This window comes from Heliangelus exortis, chromosome Z, assembly GCF_036169615.1.
Source record: "Heliangelus exortis chromosome Z, bHelExo1.hap1, whole genome shotgun sequence".
Taxonomy (NCBI): Eukaryota; Metazoa; Chordata; class Aves; order Apodiformes; family Trochilidae; genus Heliangelus; species Heliangelus exortis.
The window spans coordinates 63,742,589-63,761,400 of NC_092454.1; the positions used below are offsets into that span (position 1 = coordinate 63,742,589).

The 18,812-nt window shown below is 41.5% G+C and overlaps 1 protein-coding gene across 1 annotated transcript in view; it reads right to left on the bottom strand.

Moving 5' to 3' along the window:
• The window catches only part of MUSK (muscle associated receptor tyrosine kinase), a 56,349-nt gene extending 38,177 nt beyond the window's left edge, over positions 1–18,172 (bottom strand). The window contains exons 1-5 of the mRNA XM_071730690.1: positions 17,981–18,172; positions 13,983–14,109; positions 10,740–10,891; positions 9,276–9,403; positions 8,610–8,751 (exon numbers count right to left, since the gene is read on the bottom strand). Of these exons, the coding sequence (XP_071586791.1) occupies positions 8,610–8,751; positions 9,276–9,403; positions 10,740–10,891; positions 13,983–14,109; positions 17,981–18,077 (646 nt within the window). The 5' untranslated portion in view covers positions 18,078–18,172. The remainder of the gene's footprint in view (positions 1–8,609; positions 8,752–9,275; positions 9,404–10,739; positions 10,892–13,982; positions 14,110–17,980) is intronic.
• Positions 18,173–18,812: the final 640 nt, after the last annotated feature.

Here is an 18,812-nt window from a genome sequence, read left to right on the forward strand (position 1 = left end):
GTGAGGATAATGCGTTCAAATTACTTCCCAAGGAAATGAATAAGGAAATTCTTTTCATGTCGGTACTGGTCTTATGTATGTGTTTGGATTCTTTGAAGAAAAAAATCATCTAAACCTCCCCATGCTCTGGTTTTCTATAGTATGAAGGCACACCACATGCCATTTAACTCTGCATTTACCTGCATTTCACATTACTGCATGTGAAACTGGGGAAGAAGTTCCCAATGTCCTGAGTCAAAAAGCAACCCTTTTGCTTATTCCAATCATTATCACAACTCATCTTGACCTCTGTTGAGGGTCCCAGTGTGCCTGCATGTACTGAAATCAGCACAGTTGCACTCAAGTCTCCTTCTCTCTTTCTCTCATGAATGAAACAGGAAATTATGGGGATCACTGTGATACCCAACACTGAAATAAACCCTGCAGCATCCAACCATCAGGTAACAGCAGTGCCATAAATTTAATTATATACCATATGAACAGTAATTCCCTTCATCTATTTTTAAGTGCTGCCAGCAGTAGATGCTAGGATGCTTCTTATTTTGAGCTGTTTGCAAGTAGCCTGTTCCCTGCTCTCCTCATGTGAGCATTCCCGGTTTTCAGTGCTGAAAACTTTGCTAATCACTCCTAACATAGAGATCCATCTTAGTTCCCTGTTCTCAAATCCTAATTTGAGGTGCCCTTTGTGTGATGGTCTTCCTGGGGCCACCATTCAGTTTCAGAGTTGTGGGGGGTGAGTTCTTATACAGAGAGGCACAGCAGCAGATGCTTTCTGTTTGACAGCACAGGCACACTCAACCTAGAAATATTGTGACACTAAAAATGGTGAGTGCCAGAAGCAAAACCTAGAGTTACAGAGAAAGGAAGATTTAGTTACAGTGAAATATAAGAGCTGGGCTTTCATCTCCACCATGGCTACCTGAATGAGAAAGATGGAAGAGGTCTTTGGAAGAGAGAAGGCATCAGCATCAGATTTAAAACTTGATGCTTTAAATAGAATCTATAAAATTTCTACTGCAAGTCCCTCCTTGTCATACATTCAACCCCAGCTCTATCTTGGCTGCTCTGTGTAAAAAGACAGCCACTTTAAGACAGTTCTCTCAGCTTGCTCTGGCCCCCCTTATCTGATAGCTATTCTTTATCCTCTAATCTCTTTGCTATTGTGCAGGAAGCACAGCTTACTCACTATCTAACACAATTTACAAGCCAGAGGGGTTTTGTCAGCAATGTCTTCTTTTTTTTTTTTTCTTCATTAAAACCACAATCCATGAAATGATGTGAGAAATTCATATATGTTTAAGTGCCTTTCCAAACTCCTAGGGGAAAGAGGTTTTTGCAAAAGGAAAATGACCATTGAAGAAGAAATGCTCATATGTCCCTTGTCAGAAACCTCATTCTCCCAGGAGGTCTGCTTTGCAGCTTCTCAGGGCACAAATCTGCCCTGCAAAAGCAACTTAGGCAGCATGCACCTCACACCTGTGTGACAGCAAAGCAAGCCTCAGGAATAAATTAAATAGCTCACGCTTGTTTGCTCATTTGCTGAAGTTCTGGGGCTGTTTTGTTTCTCCTCTGGCTTGCCCTTTTACCTTCTAATTAGGGCTATGCTTGTATATGCAGCATGTGAGAACCACGGGATGACTATGATGAATACAGTAGGTAGGAGGAGATTTAATGAGATATTCTGGGCTTTCAGTTACACCCATGCCACCCCACTGAGGTCAGTCAATTACTTTGGCGTAATTACAGGCAAGCTGGGTACAATTTTCTTTCCCTGTAATGCTCTCTCCCCCCCAGGCCCTTTGCAGTTTTTAACAGCAAACAGCACTATTCACCATTTGCTGCCACAGGACCCTGCTACAGGTACATACACAGCACCACTGCAGGCAGAGAAGGCAATTCTTTCCCAGGCTGTCTCTGAACGTGGCAGAGACAAACCCTCTTCCTCAGTCAGTATCAGAATTCCCCCATGGAAATTTTGCCAAGCACTTGAATTAAAAACTAGAAACTTACCTATCCAACTCCCACTTGGCAATCTATCTCACCCAAAGCATCCTATAGCCTCAGAGGGTGTCCCAGATGGGTTTCACATCAGTAGCTTACCTATGGCCAAGGCAGCAAGAGTCAGGGTAACAGTGCTGACCCTTTGCTTTGCTGGTCTATTCGTATTCCTTTGCACCAAGTACAGACATGTTGACAAAAAACTCCAAAAAACTTTCTGCGTGGCACATCTGGAGCCAGTTTTCATTTGAAATAGGGGCCATCTCTGGAATGTGGTCAATCCAAATTTGCAGATTAACTGGGCTAGACACAAACTTTCGTTCTTACTTGAATTACGGTGTGACTTTCTTGTCTTTTGATTTATCTGTGACACAAATTTATCCCAAGGCTACATGAGAGGTCCGCAAAACATCTGAAGGAAGCTAAAGCTTATCAATATTAGCCTGCACAGCCTTCTAATTAAATAACCTAGGCATTGCTTTCCATTGTCATCTAGTCTACTGTCCCAGTTATTGCCTACATGAATTACACAAGATTATTAAAAAAAAAAAAAAAAAAAAAAAAAAAAAAAAATCAAAAAAGTAAATGGACTCTACCCATGTCCTGTCAGATCTTTCTCTCTGAAAGGATGATTCTCCCAGGAGAACCTTCCTGTTTTTAAGGCTAAGGCAGTTTTCACAAGTGGCTTGTAGGGGAACATTTTTGTGGCCTGTGGCAGGGTATTATTTTAGTAGCTAGTAATAAGCAATAAACTGTGGGCAGGAAAAAGAGTTCTATCTACCAGAGTTGGAACACAAATATAAGCAAAATCCAAGACAAAGAAGCATGAGGAGCGTTGCTTCTGTGCTTGTTTTGATTTGTTTGCTCTGAGTGCTGTCACAAAGTATCACAGGAGGAAGCTGAGCAGCAACACATGGACAGAGGGATGAACAAGAACTGCTTGATTAAAGAAAGGATCAGTAGCCCTCAACCAGTGCCCTGTTCAGTCAGATGGAAATTGCAGAGAAGATCTGATTTTAAAAATGCTATTTAATCCATGGAAAGTCCAGTCAGTTTCTTGATGAGCACACTGGATCTTGCAGCACTTGTCCTAGCTAATTAGTCTGCTTGTTTCCTGATAGATTTGTGACTGCTAATTTCTAGACATGCTTTTGTGTAGTGATGATTTCAAAACTAAACCTTATCACACAAAATAATTCAAAACTCCTGAATTCCACAACTCTCTGGTGCCACAGGCTGGAGATCAAGCTCAATTTCATGTAAATCACAGCATGGAGGTGCATCTCATTCAATACAAAACCAAGAGGAATGTCTGTGAACTCCCTCCATTCACACCATAGTGCATGCATTTATGGCCCTTCTCTTTCCTATTCAAGGTTTAAAATGCATTACTGGGCAAATTGGGAGCATCAGAGGTTTCAGTTAAGGAGTGCAACAACTAGAAAGGCACAAAAGGAAGACTGTTCTTCAGCTTCAGGGAAAGAAAAAGATACTTTGTTTTGCTTTGCTTTGTTTTGTTTTGTTTTGTTTTGTTTAAAAAGGAATTCTGCACATGGATTCCCAGTATAAAAGCTAAAGAGCACAGCAGACTGTTTGGAATTGTCTTCTTACAGTAGAGGACTTCCACACACTTTCTTCTGTTGGAACAGAAGGACATTTTGCAGAAGACCTTTCTACCTTTGTTTGCATTAGTGCTTAGCCTACTACAACCCTTCATACATTTTTATGGAAATGAGTCCATTGCCATAAATCTGCTTTTTCCCTAGTTGAAGTTAGAATTTAGGCTGATAAAGAAATATATGGTTTATAGCTTTATGCCTCATCTATGAGCAGCTGTCACTTCTCTCTTGTACACATTTTATGGTCAACTTTTCAATTTCTTTTGTTCTGAAGAATGAAGAACATATAGGAGAGGAACTCATTCTACCAGTTCATAAAGTGGTTCTTTCCTTCCCCCAAGGATAGAAGTAAACTTTCCTCAAAACAGAGCAAAAAACTCTACCAGAACACAGAATCCAGGTGAGTCAGTCTGTAAGTCATCACAAGATGTATTATTTTACGGATGCTTTGCAATAGGAGTTTTTTACTTGATGCAGGAATTTTATACAATCTGAGTAGTGCCCATAAGCCTAACATCTGAAAAAGATGTTGAGGGGCTTGAAAGTGAAACTATTCAGTGGAATTTATTACACAAGTTAAAAAAAAAAAAAAAAAAAAAAAAAAAAAAAAAAAAAAAAAAAAAAAGCCAAAAAACCCCTATCAGGCAGCTTTTTCTGTGTCTGAGTGACAAGCATATTCATAACAGGAATATTGCCATGCTGCTTACCAGACAGGAGCTTGTGGGTTTAAATTTATTCTTTCAATGTCAAAAAATGTTATGTAATGGGTATGGAGAATATTGTTGTTCCACATATCAGTCTGTGGAGACCACAGAGGGGTGGAGTTTTAGGCTGAACTTGATGAGCTCTTGCATAGCTTTTGCTGAACTGTTCCAATTAATTGACTGTATCAATGTCACTGCAAATTGCAATAAAAACTAAAATTCTTTTTGTTCTACAGCCGGTGTTACATAAACAATGCATGAAGGAAAAAAACACATGAATGTCTCGCTAATGCTGCCTGTCATGCAAAACCAATAGCTTTCAAATATTCAGACTGGGCCAAGAAATGGATTCTTGGCACAATCTAAAAGTCTATACTCTGCCCTCAATTTCCACTGACATCAATGGGAATTTCTGCATTACATTACTAAAACCAATGGCTGCTCTCCTATTTATTTCCAAACCAGCAATCTTCAGGTAAAACTGGATGGAATGACTTAGCAGTCTCGGCCAACATCTTGTCAATAAACTTCAGCCTTCAGACATCTGTATGAATTCCAGATCAGGCAAGCAAGCAAATGCTTTTATTCTACAATAGTCCTGAATCTTGAATTCATCTAGGAATCTTTCAGCCACAGATTCAGTTTGGGCATCAGTACAGCAAACAAGAAATTTTTATAAATCATTTTGCAAGGTCTATTTCACCAAGTAAACAAATGCTCCTTTCTTCTAGGGTTACCAGAAGTGTTCTTTATCAAAACTGATAATGTAGTAATTAAACAGCCAGTCATCTAAATGCTTAACATGATAGAAAATTAATATAAAACTGCAGGTCAAAACTCCAGGAAACTAAAATCACATTTCTTGACCAACAGCCAAGATTATAATACTGTTTTGTTGTGTCAATGTATCAAATACCTCCTATAGCCATCTCCATACATACATGAGCAACAGGAAGTCATCCTTAGACACTGTTTTTAACAGAAGCAGCAAACCGTTGGTTGCTCATTTGGCTTTATTTGCAGAGCAGTGTGGAAAAGTCCTATTTCTCTCTTTTGCACTTCTGCCATATGACAATACTTCCGCTAGTCTTTTTTTCCGTAAGTTGCATGGGCTTACTCATTTGGCAAAGGAAACAAATGAGGGAAAGCTGATTAAATACAGCCATGGAGCTTCGATACAGCTAGAAACCATCTCACCCATGGAGGATCACTTCACAGTGACACCAACACATGTTGACAGGAGCCAACTCTGCTTCTCCAAGGTGTCCCCTCACTAAGCCAGAGGCATGTGTCAAAAAAAAAAAAAATCATTTCCACTAAAAAGGCCTGCACTGCTTTCTTGACAACTGCTTTTCTTTCCTGACAATAGCAGTACCTGAATTTTCTTCTAAAATAATTGCTCAAATTATTTTGATTTTGTTTTAAAAATAATAAATCTTTAAAAATATCAAAGGTGTGCTTTAAAAGTATTAAATAGGGGACATAATTATAAATGTTAAGTAAAGCAGACAAGAGAAGGAGAAAAAATATTTGGAAAATCTAAATAGCAGTATTTTTCAAGCCATTTTACCCCAGACCACTGAAACCAGACTACAAGTAAGACTGGAAGGCTCCTCAGTGGTATCGATGCTTGAGCCAAAATTGTCATCAGTTTGAATGAGTGGATCCAGCAGATAATTTTACATTTCCGAGACTTGCTGTAGTTGCTGTACCCAGCTTAAGGAAGTCATTTAAGTATGTCCCTGACCAGACATGTATTAAGGAGCCTGACTGTATGCATGAGTCAGGGGCTTAGTCTTTCAAGAGTCTGAAAGTCTTTCTCTGCACTTTGAACAACGCCTGAAACTAGTTGCAGGACTAACAATGGACCATTCCATTAAAATGGAACCTCACAACAGAATATTAGAAATCACTTCCAGAAGACATGACCCCACATCACCTAGATTTAGCTAAACATAAATATTTGCACCTCTCTTTGAATAGCCACTTGCTTTGGGATTAAATATTCATAGTTAACAGGCCATGCTTAGTCATTTTATTTTAATATTAAGCCACACTATGACAGGTGGCAACTCCAGTGAATGGTAGCACCAAGATTTAGGGAAAAGTATTGTAGTGTTACCACACAGAAGTAAAAACCAGCATATTTTCATAAGTTCTCTGCATGGAAGAATGGCTCAAAGATGACTGACTGAACTGTGATTTTCCTGCATCAAGTAGGTTTCTGCTGTTTGTTTGGCTGGTTTTTTCACTTGGAGTTATTTTAAAATGCTGATACTAATAGGGCACAAGAGATAGGAGGGGGTGGTACGGGGTACTAAAAACACTATAAACAGGAGTGTGTGAGGGTATTGCATATGTGTGCCCATACCTGCCTGCATACACAGTTAAGTGTATATGCCTGTATGCTAAACATCTGTGAAAATTAATCTAAAATCCTGGGAGAGGAAGGGATCTGTACACACAGCAAGCTGCAGTCAGGATTGTTACCTTTGCATTTTGAAGGGCAAAAAAGTAAAACAAACATACAGCAGTCTAGTTTGGGTGGCAGCCTGAAATGAGGTATATTATATGGATGGGTACCCTACCAGAGAAACCCAGGCCAGCCTGGAGAACAGCATTACTTTGTTCATCCAACACATGAATGGAACATGAGGGGATAGTTTGTGTGGGAGGACTGAGATCCCATTTATTAATTAAGATCCGATCTTCCTCATCTTAAAAAGAGCACACACAGGCTCTCCTTTGCCAGTAGGATATTTGTGGATTATTTTGCCATTCCTTGAATTACCAGGGAGCTGCATAATTGTGGAAACAGGGACGCAAGAAGACATCAAACTTAGCAGCCTGGATTTTGCTGCAGTTTTCAGATTGCCTAAGTTGCTCTGGTGCCTGAGGCCCTTCACCATAGAGGGGAACTTTGTGTGCATGGCACCAGGTGTTTGCCATCCAGTTAATTTTTGACAAGCCTTTGATCACTGTCTCTATGATAAGGCCAATACAAAATCCAGGATCCAAGATGTTCACAAATGGATTCAAGTGTCTTCAGTTTATCTCATCACTTTTAGATCAAGAGGAGTACAGCTCTGAATGTACTTAGTGCCTTTGAAAAGGCAGTAAGTATTGCTGCCTTCCTGTTTTGAAGCTATGTAAGGAGTTCCTAAAATACACAAAGCCTGTACATCTAATATTTAACTGGAAAAATGTATTTTTTAGGGAAACGACAGAGGTACGGTAATTTGTAGTTGAATCTGATACACCTGACCCTGATCACATGAAGAGGTCAATGGTTCTCTTAGACATGGAATTGCACCATAAATAAGCTCTGATAGTCCCAGGCCAAATGTAACCTACAACAATTTTATGAAGCTTAGTAGGCAAACAGAGACCCTTCTCCACTTTCTGCAGTACTGTTGCTCTGAATAAGAAACAAAAATTAGTCCATCTACTGAGTTGGTCATCCCTCCTCAGCCTTCACAGAACCCTGATTAGCCCAACTTCTTTTATAGGATTCAGGAACACTGAATGCTTCAGTGCCTACATTTGGGTTCCCTGGCAGCCTGCTGGTCTCAGCACTCTGAAACTAGTGAGGATTTATACCACAAAACAAACACCTTCTGTAAATAAGAGATGGGCACTGAGCACATAAAAGCCCAGAAACTGAGAAAAATCAATCCAATGTTTGGTTTAGTGGGCAGAAAATGTCCAAGTCCTCAAAGAGAAAAGCTCTGTTTACCTGAAGAATCAACCAATTCAGATGGAAAAATCAGAGGACAGGGAGAGGGACACTCATATAATGCTTCAAAATACTTCATTGTTTGCAGCTCTCCCTGATTAAGCTCTTTGCAGGAAGTTTCTAGGGCTACCAGCTTTCTACTTCTCCATCTCAACAAGCCATAGTACATATAATCCTTGGACTGGTAGGACTTTTCACACAAGAACCAAGCTGTCATCTTAAAAATGATCAGTCAGAAGGAAAAACCTATTTGCGTATCCTTACTCAGACAAATATTCCACCAGAGACACAGCAGTTGTAGAAATGGCCCTCTACAGATCTTCCCTTTCACCATCAGCCAGCAATGGGACACACAGTGGACAAATTTACCCTGTTCCTCACTCTACTTTCCTATCCTTTTCTTTCTCCTGTATTTTGCATCAGCCCCTTAGGATGTTTTGAAACCAACGAAATCTCATTGAAATCAATGCAATTCTTCAGATTAATTCAATAAACAGGGTAGACAGAAGGAGCTGGAGCATGGAGCTGGAGCCCAGTACAAGGATTACTGACCTTCCACTACCACTGTTGCAGGTTTCGAGTAGGCTGTGCCCAGGCTGTTCTTGGCCACACATCGATACTGTCCTGCATCTTCTCTCTGAACGTTATGGATCCTTAAATTTCCCGAATCAAGGACAGCAATGCGAGCATTCTCCTGCCAAAGGAAGGAGGAACTGAGGTGAGAGCTCTTTGTGCGGGCTGCAGGCAGGCAGCACCAAGCACCCACTTGCACAGGCTTGGCTTACATGCACAAAAATTACTTGTGTTGTCCTACAGCTGAAGGATTTGGAGCCAGCTCTTCCTGCTCAGCATCTCTATGACCCTCTAATCCATACCTCTTTTTGCAAATATGTGAATTACATCTTCAAAACCCCTGCTTAGCCAAGCAGCTCAGTAGGTTTGTTTTGGATTTTTTAATGAGAACACTCAAAAGTGCATGCAGCAATATTTGGCCACACCTAGTAGTAATTAATACACACAATATAAACATAAATACACAGAAATTGTTTGGTTTATAGCCAGAATCATTGCAGATGCAGACATTTATGAGGAGGCCTGGATTTCCGAATGTTAGCTTCCTAGCAACTAGAATTTACAAATGCAGTAATTGGTGCTAAGATTTTAACACAGTACCTTTCGTGAATAGTCAGCACTGCCTAACTTTCATTCTCTACTCACCTTTATAATTGTTTCTCCTTTCATCCATGAAACAGAAGGTTTTGGGTTCCCCATTGTAGTGCATGGAAGCACAGCTTTTAATCCTTCTATTATTTCCACATTTATAGGCGGGCGGGTTATTTTGGGCCCTAAAATTTTGAAAGTCAAAAATTAAATTTGAACTGAAGCTAACTGATACCAGAACAGGACAAGTTCACAAAACAAAAAAAAATCTCTGCTGCTTTTTCTGTGTATTGTTGCAAGTGTTCTTAGTAGGTCATGTGCTGCCTTGTAAAGAAAAATCTTTGTTCAGTACAGCATTCAAGTTTCAGCTTATTGACATAAAAGCAGCTAACTGGCATAAGCTATATCTTTTCAGGAGTGGAATTTGACAATCATTTGAATTAGGGCCTGGACTGAAATCTAAATCCGGGTAAAAGTATTTCCAATATTGAAGAATGTTTGCATTCCAGGTTTTGACATTCTTCAGTGCATAGAGTATTGTGTGAAAGCTCAGTTTTAACCAGGCTTCTCCCTAGATCAGCAAGAAGGAATATAAACTCAATTACTGTAGCTAATTAAAGGATTTATAATGATGCTCATAGAAAAGGAGGTAGGAAAAAAAAATGCCTGAAAGCTAATACGGGAAAAATTTAATTTAAAGGAAAATTTAAAAGAATTAAAGAAAAGTCCCATTAAAGGAAACCATGACTTGGTTTAGTCTGAGGTGGAAGAAGATCTTCATGTTTTGGGAGATCTGAAGTTTTGCCTCCCTTGAACAATACCAAACCAAGAGAAAAATTACTTTAAAAGAACAGCACCTCCTGGACCCCTTGTGCAGGCAACTAGGGTACTGGAAAGGCCCAGAATTACCAGACCTGGAGGGTTATGCTCACTAGCTCAAATGAAGCCTTTTCTACAAACAGATGCTTTAGCCAGGAGATATCTCAGCTGCCCTTTTAAGTGTTTGCATAAATAACTGCAGCCATGTGAGCTCAGCTTCACCAGGCTCAGCACATATATAGCCCTTCACAAGAACCAGTCCTCTGCCTTCCACATGGGATGATGAGAATTACACAGCAGTCCTCCAGATCTTTCAAGGCTTCTATTAAGAACAGCTGAATAGCATTTACTTGTTTTTACCATCCTCAGGCATAAACCTGATTATTGAAATCTTATGTTTAAAATTCACAAGGTATTTATGCAATAGTTTTGTACAAAGGTTTCTCTTCAAAGCATAGTATTTTTTTCCTCTGCTATGCAGTTCCCCTGATCCCAGCACAAGTGTTTGTTATTGGAAGTGAATAATCATGGCAGCTTTTAGTTAAGATACAATCCAACATGCCATGTCTCTGCCCCAGGGGACTGCACCCAGCCCCATGGGAACATGTGTCTGCCCTGAACATAGACCCCTGTGGCCTGGTCTGCTCATCCTATCAGTTACATGCTCACATGATGTTGGGAAGAAGTTACATTCCAACTTACTCATTTTCACTTGGAGAGCCCCACAGCTCTGTGCTGCCGCTCCAACCCCGTTGTCCGCCGTGCAGCAGTACACTCCATCATCACTGTCCTCCACACTCAGAATGGTCAGGAGCTGCCCGTTCCTCTGTATGCTGTACCGAGTGTCAAACAGCCTGCAGGGCACAGCACAGATTGTCAAGGGATAGGGGACAGCAGGGGGCTGCAGGGGGGGATTGCCTTTGTGTCTGCCAGACACTGACAGCACAACAAATGGCAATCAGTTTTACTTCCAACCAAAGAAGAGGGCTGAGTTGGAGCTTAATATTTTGTTTGGTCCTCACTAGATCATGCCTGACTGCCACTGGTGTGGTAGGAATTCTTCCAGTGCTCAGGTGTTGCTAAAGGAAGTAGCCACCATGGTTGGGTTTCTGTCTGGCCAAGGGCAGGCATGAGCATAAGTAACCTTATCTGACTGGATCCTTTTCCAGGTGTAATCACTCGGTGCAAAGGAAGGGCTGGCTATATGGGAACTCGGTGAAGTTTTTTTAAAAAAAACCTTCATATTAAAAAAAAAAAAACCAAAACCAAAAACAAAACAAAAAAAAAACAAACAAACAAACAAAAAAAAAAAAACTTTTTTCACTACACAGATGAAGTGTAGTGAAAGTGTAGTTATGGAAAGATTTTTACTATAGTGGAAAAAAGACACAAACCAAAAAACAACAAGCATTTGTGTGTGTGCATCCAGGAGTGTTTCTGTGGGGTTTGCTTGTTTGGGTTTTTTTTTTTGTCAGGGGGGAACAGAAATATACAACCAAGAAAAAAGCCAACTAAGAAAAGAAGTTTTCCCAAGAAAAGAAGCAATCTGAAGATAAGAGGATACAAGGATAGTTACAGTTTAATGTCAGCAGGCCTCAACCTGGAGACCTGAAACAAGTCAAAAAAAGACCTATCTGGACTTCTGCAAGGCCTTTGACACAGTCCCCCACCATATCCTACTCACCAAATTGGAGAGATATGGATTTGATGGGTGGACTGTTCAGTGGATAAGGACCTGGCTGGATGGTCACATCCAGAGGGTACTGGTCAATGGCTCAAAGTCCGGTGGAGACCAGTGACAAGTGGTGTCCCTCAGGGGTCCATAATGGGACCTGTATTGTTTAATATTTTTATCAGTGCTATAGACAGCAGCACAGAGTGCACCATCAGCAAGTTTGCAGATGACACCAAGCTGAGTGGTGCTGTCAGTAAGCCAGAGGGATGGGATGTCATCCAGAAGGATCTGGACAAACTGGAGAGGTGGGTCCAGGCAAACCTCATAAGGTTCAAACAAGACCAAGTACAGGGTCCTAAATCTGGATTGGAACAATCCACACTTATCAGTGCAGGCTGGGCGATGAGGTTTTAGAAAGCAGCCTTGTAGAAAAGGACTTGGAGGTGCTGGTGGATGAAAAGCTGGACATGAGCCAACAAGATGTGCTTGCACCCAGCAGGACAATCACATCCTGGGCTGCATCAAAAGAAGCATGGCCAGCAGATCATGAGAGGTGGTTCTGACACTTTGATCTGGTAAGACCTCACTTGGAATACAGTTCTGGAGCCCTCAATACAGGAAGGACATGGATCTGATGCAGCAGGTCCAGAGGAGGACCACGAAAATTATAAGGGGGCTGGAACACCTCTCCTACAAAGACAGGCTGAGGAGTGCCTGCAGGAAGGCTGGAGATGGACTGTTTGCAAGGGCCTGTAGTGATAGGATGAGGGGCAATGGTTTTAATTTAGAAAAGGGTAGATTTAGATGGAATGTTATGAGAAAGTTCTCTACCATGAGGGTAATATTAAAATGGAGCAGGTTACCCAGGGAGGCCTCATCCCTGAAGATATTTGAAGTGTGGCCTTATGAGGATCTGAGCAACCTGATCTAGTTGAGGGTGTCCCTGCTTACTGCAGGGGGGTTGGACTGGATGACCTAGAGGTCTCTTCCAACCCAAATTATTCTATGATTTTTGGATCAGTATTTTCCTTTTGAGTCAATGTTAAGAAAAAGACACTGTGTCTCTTTGAAAGATTACTCTGAGAAAGGTGTGTTGGGTTTCTCAAAGTGAGGACCAGGGTGAAGATTTTTGTATTGTAACACAGACAGTCAAATTTTAAAGATCAATGGTATGTGACCTTTCTGGTCCTGTATGAATGGCTTCCTATGCCAGCTTTGATTTGCAGACATGGTGTCACTGATGAGGAAAGAATTTGAAGGATGGTGACCTGATTTGGAAACAACATCCATGGAAATTCAGACCTCCATCCTGAAAGGTCAGGGACAGAGGTTTTGGAGGGGGGGGCTGCTGAGATTCTGTCACAGGCAATGGAAAAGGATTTCCAAAAGCTAGAACGCATATGTGGAGCAGTTTGCGTTTCTCCTCTTCTAAAACAATCTTCCTAGCAGTAAGACCAACTGCTGCTGCTGACATCTTTGCAGTATTCTGAGACAATGGTTCAAGGGCCCTTTGAATGCTTAGCCCCAAGAGCAAGAACAATCCTTCAGGTGACCATCTGCCTAACAAGGACATCTCTTGTGGGGAACAGCATGAACTGTCTTACACAGAGATTGTTCTGTAGCTTTTCCTTACTGAGAGAGTCACTATCAGTGATCTAGAAGGAGAAACTGATATGAAGCCATGTGACAAATGCAGTGTTAGTTCAGAGCTGGATGACCAGCCCCAGTCCACTTTGCAAGAGCCTGCCTATGTACTGCAACGGGGAGCCAAATCAGTGATAGCAATTTCCAGCTTTCCAAGGCTGCCTTCTCCCATGGCACCTTGATGCTGAAGCCAAGGTCCTATGGTCACCTCCAGAAGTAGAAGCAAACAAGAATGCCATGATACAACACCTTCCATGCAAAGTATTCCAGGACATCACAGACACTTGAGCAACAAAAATCTGTCAATTCTCCTCTTGAATATTATACAGCATTCTCTTCCTTCACAACTGCATAAACTGAGGAGCAGAGCAGATTGTCTGGAGGCAGAGAGCAAACCCATTTCAGCAGAAACCAACAGTCTCCAAGCTCAGGTGTGTGAATCTGTAAGAGCAACCCCAGGTGCTGCTACCTCTTCCTAAATAACAGAGATTCCTGTATGATTACAGCCACTTACCCTCTTCCCTGCCACAGACAATTTTGGTGTTTCCAGTTATGTCATTTGTCATGAAGGAAAGCACTGATGGTTTTGGCAGGAGATGCTGGAGAGGACTGGAGCTGGTCCCTACCTGATGGGAATGCTGTTGCGTGTCCACGTAATCTCCGGCTCAGGGTAGGACTCCACCACACAGACAAACTTGGCAACGTCCTCTACCAGTGCATCCACAGTTTCCAGAGGAGTGCTGATCAAGGGAGCTGTGCAAAGGAAGAGCAAATGACAAAACTTCCTCATGCCTCCTGGAGAGAGGCACCAAGCCTGCCAGACCCCTTTATCAAAGGCAGCCATGTCCCTGCAGCATCACCCCAAGGCTTTTTTCCCTGTGCAGAGGTGCTTTGTTCCCCTTCCATGCATTTACTCTGACCAGGTCCTTCTGCATTGGTAGCTGCAGTCTTTGGTTGTTGTTGCAGGTGTTGCCATTTCCCTTGTGCTCTCACTTTAGGGGCAAAACAGAGGAACCTGACCATGGGGCAGGTCCACCAATACCCAATTTCTAACCCTCCCTTCCTGCAAGGTGCCAGGTGTCATAATGCAAGGATACAGGTCAGGTGGTCCCTTCTGTCATTGCATGGGCTGGAAGTGTAAGGAACAACAGAAAAATTGAAGACAAGCTGACCAGCCCCTGGAGTGGGTATATGGTCTTCTTACTGATGCACAAGGCATGAGATTTGGGCTTCTTCATCTCTAAAAGGGGATTTGTTCCTTTCAGGTATTCCTTCTTTTTTTTTTAAAAAAGAAAAAAAAAAAAAAAATTAGCCTGTTATGTAGCACTATGTGTTTCAAAGCCAGTTTCATAAAGGTCCTTGAGGTCTTCCAGATCTGTGGCATAACTAACACACATCCTCTTCTTCCTTTCCTCATCATGCAGCAGTAGGGTTAAAGGTCTAGTGTCTTTGTCTGATGCTTATAGTCAGAGACCTGTTGTCATATATTATTTGAATGTATCTTTAGAAAAATTTCCCATTGCCCTGGTAAGAGACTTGAAGCACAGCTGGAAGTGATCAAAGGATATGCCTAGCTAATGTTTTTTTCTGTGTATGGTATGTTTTGCAGCCACTGCTGCTGTCCTCCAAAGACACTTACATGACTTTTAATCTACGTTTGTAAGGGACACACATCCAATATTTGTTGGACTGGATTTCACTGACAGCTGTGCTGACATGAACCAGTTTCATATCATGTTCCTGAAATACCACCTTGAAAATATAGAGCGGATTCAAGAATCTTCCTGTTCCTCACTGACTGTAGCAGTATCTACATTGTGTGCCTTTTCACAGGAAAATTCTGTCCACACTGTATCTGCTGCCCCCCCTCAGTATCAAAAGACTTAGATACAAGCAAAAAATAACCTTCATCAATTTTACCCTTCCCTTCTCCGCAAAAAATACAGAAAGGCAAAATTCAAGACACTTCAGTTTAAGTGACTTAGAATAACAGAAAGCCTTTGCTGTAATGCTTTTTGAATTTACATGGCAGTGAAAATTAGAATGTCATTGAAATTCAGCTTGAATGAAGTTAGACGACAATAGGATTGGCTTCCACTATCAGGTGTATATAAAAGTCCTAACACTGTTGAAATGTGATTAGAGCATATCTGTCTCAATAATATTTCTAGGTAACATGACTTCAGATTGCATAATCAATAATTACTATAGTTATATAAAAATCTTAAAACTATTACTAAGGTAGCACTAGAGATTATATTAACTAAACATTAGTTTAAAATTTTCCTATCAGACATGTTGTTTGAGACCACTGCTTCAGATTGTATCAGACTTCAATTTATTGGGTGGTTTTGGGACACACTAGATGGTGTGTCCCAGTCTGCACCCCAGATAAGCCCCATCAGTGGAACCAAATGGAAAATCTTCATAAAGCCTAAATTTCCTTGCTAGCAAAGCCTGTTTTAGGAGAATAACCTCCACTGATGGCCATCCTGTCTACTTCAAAGGGGACATTGCTATTTCATGGCAGAGTTTATTGGGTTTTGATGACATTAAGCCTGGCTGAAATGGAGATTTACAATCTTATTTTATATAATATGTTTTTATTGCTGTTCTCCTCATGCCTTGATCTCTGGAAGGAACCTTTTTTGACCCTGAGAAATGTACATTTTTACATTAACCAAAATTCAAAGCAAGCAGTTTTATAGCTGCGTTTTACGATAAGCATCGCCATTCTCTCAAGGAGTAACGTTTGATTTGTACCAAGAGCCAATATGCATAACAACATTATTTTGTTCTTTGTGCAGACAAGGGCTGTCAGATTTAAATATATGCGTTTATACATTTTTATGTATGTGAAAATAAATTCTCTAGCAGCAGCTAATCAGTTTCGTGACACGCAGTGTGTCTGCAGAGACAGCGGGTGGCGGAGCGTATCGCCATTTTCTCATGAGGTGACCAGAGAGCCCCAAAATGGCTGAGATGTTGCCTGCTTCTAAAAGCCACCTGAAAAGCTCAGGTGTTGCTGCTGGTCTTTGTTTTCTCAGGGAAGTGATCAAAAACGTAAGATGTCTTCATTACCAGATTTTAGCACGGGAAAATAAAATCCAAACAACTTACAGACATATCTGTCAGCATACAGAAATGGCTCCAGACCTTTCTGTGTGCACCCACTGGGCTTCTCTTACATTTCTTAGGTAGCCTTGTGGCTTTAAGTAACATTACAAATCAATTAATTTACATAACTACAAAGCGACATAGGTGCAGTTTTCTGCTACCTGAGCTGTGGTTTCCTGAAATAGCAAAATGACCCAAGACCAGTGACAGGGCCCAGGAGAAAGCTAAAACCGCTTCTATTCCCAGTCTATCAGAAGCTCCCAAATTGCTTGGTTCTGGTTTTTGATTCACACTTTCAAAATGAGACAAGCCAGGCAAACAAAGCGGAGCCAATCTGCCCTGCATCACTGCAGGTGCCTGGAGATATGGCAGTTGCTCTGGTCAAAAACTGCTTAAGCATGTTTCCAGTTCATGTTGCAAAACCTTGACAGGGCTATAGTTGTGTTACAGCCTCTCTTAGAGAACAAGGCAATTCAGTCGCCTGTAACATTTTAGGAAAGGATGCATATCTCTTCATTGCACTGTGCCACCAGAAAAAATCAGTCTCCTTCCTCTTTGCTTTTTCTTGTCTCTCCAGCCCCATCTTACCAGAGCTTTCAAAAAGACAGGGGTTCACCAACTTACTTCAGTAACTTAGGAAAAAAATGAACATTTTTTTTTTCAAAGGTTTTTTATAAAAAAGAGACCTTTTTTTTCCCAACTTTGAGGGCAACCTGACTAAAAATTATAAGACCGCAGCCCTGCTGTGTCAACAGTGATGTTGACCTAGCTGGTAAATACTAACATCTTCTTTCATTTGTGTTTTCTTCTTTTTCTAAAACTCCCAAGTTTCTGGTGTGCTATGAATGGCTTCTGACAATCAGTGTGCAGCAAAAACTTTTGTCCACAGGGTTACCAGGCAGTACATCCGGAAGACCACTGTTGCACTTTGTACCTCAAAAACTTTTCTAAACAATTTTTTTTCAGTTCTACTCACGGCTATAAGTGTGTGTGTGTGTGTGTCCTTGTGGATATGTGTGCACACAAGAAGAAGAAGGTATATTAAATTTCATGTTTTATGCAATAGAAACCACACATATTTGTTTACGCATGCGTTTTGTAAAGACATTATGGCTACTTTCTCTATGCGATTTATGGAACATCACAAATCTTGGGCTATGCAGCAATGGGTGCTACCAACTGTTAAAACCTGTACCCTCCCTTGGATACAGGGAGAAATGTCCATCCCACCCAAGCTGAACCCAAAGTTCTCCCCTGACCATTACAATGGGACTACGTGCTCTTCCTAGACAACGACCTTTCAATCCCAGAAACAAATGTAAGGTTATTTCCACTAATATCTTTTTAAAAGCAGTGAAGCGAACACCAGAAGCAACACATTTTTTGTCCTCTTCAGGAACTCTACCACACAACCCACCCCACCACTACGAGAGACACCTTCCCCTTTGCAAAAACTCTTTCAGCAAGGGACAGACGCAGAGCAGGGTAAAAATCCCTCCAAGCAAACCTTTGGGAAGCATTTCAGCCAGGCTGAGGGCTGCCAGCGTGAGGACTTGCACCAGGGACGCCTTCAGCAAGTCATTCATGTTTGATCCAGAAAGCATCTGTCTCCTTCAGGCAAGGCGTGTGGGACTCCTGGACGGCTGCATTTCAGACAGTGGTGTGTGAGCAGAGCTTCTCTGATAGTGACTGAGCAGGGTCTGCAAGGATCTAAGTATAATCAGGAATTCTCCCACCCGGCGGCCGTGATGGACGTGGCCAGCTGGTGTGTATCCACTTTGGTCAGTGTGAAAGTATGGGGCTTGTGAAACAAGAGAAAGCAAATCCCTTTTGAATTCCTTCTAAGCAAACAGAGAGGAGCACAATAGGCAAATGCATTTCCAGGGCAGTACCCTACCCAGCACTGCAAAGTCACCAGGGTTTTACATCAGTATCCTATATGTGCAGTAGTGGAAAAAATGCTTGCCACTGGATTTTCCTTCAGCTTATTTCACCTTGTTTTCACTTTTTCTCCTCTCACTCTCACACATGCTGCCTCTGCCTCATCATAACATTTAATGATTGGCTGTAATATGCCACCTGTTGCCCTGCTGATGGCATTTCTTTTCTTAACAGATGTATTTACTGGAACAAGAGAGGTTGGCATGAGGGGCTAAAAATGCCCTTCTTTGCCAAGGAGGCTGTTGGTGTTCAAGAAATACTGCAGCATGCTGAAAAAGCAGAGCCTTGTACTGGAAAGAGATCACAAAAACCAGAACTATCCACAGCAGGAGTGATGCTTATACCCTGGGAGGAAAATAACCTTTGGTTTCAACATCAGCAGCAGCCCAGACAATTTG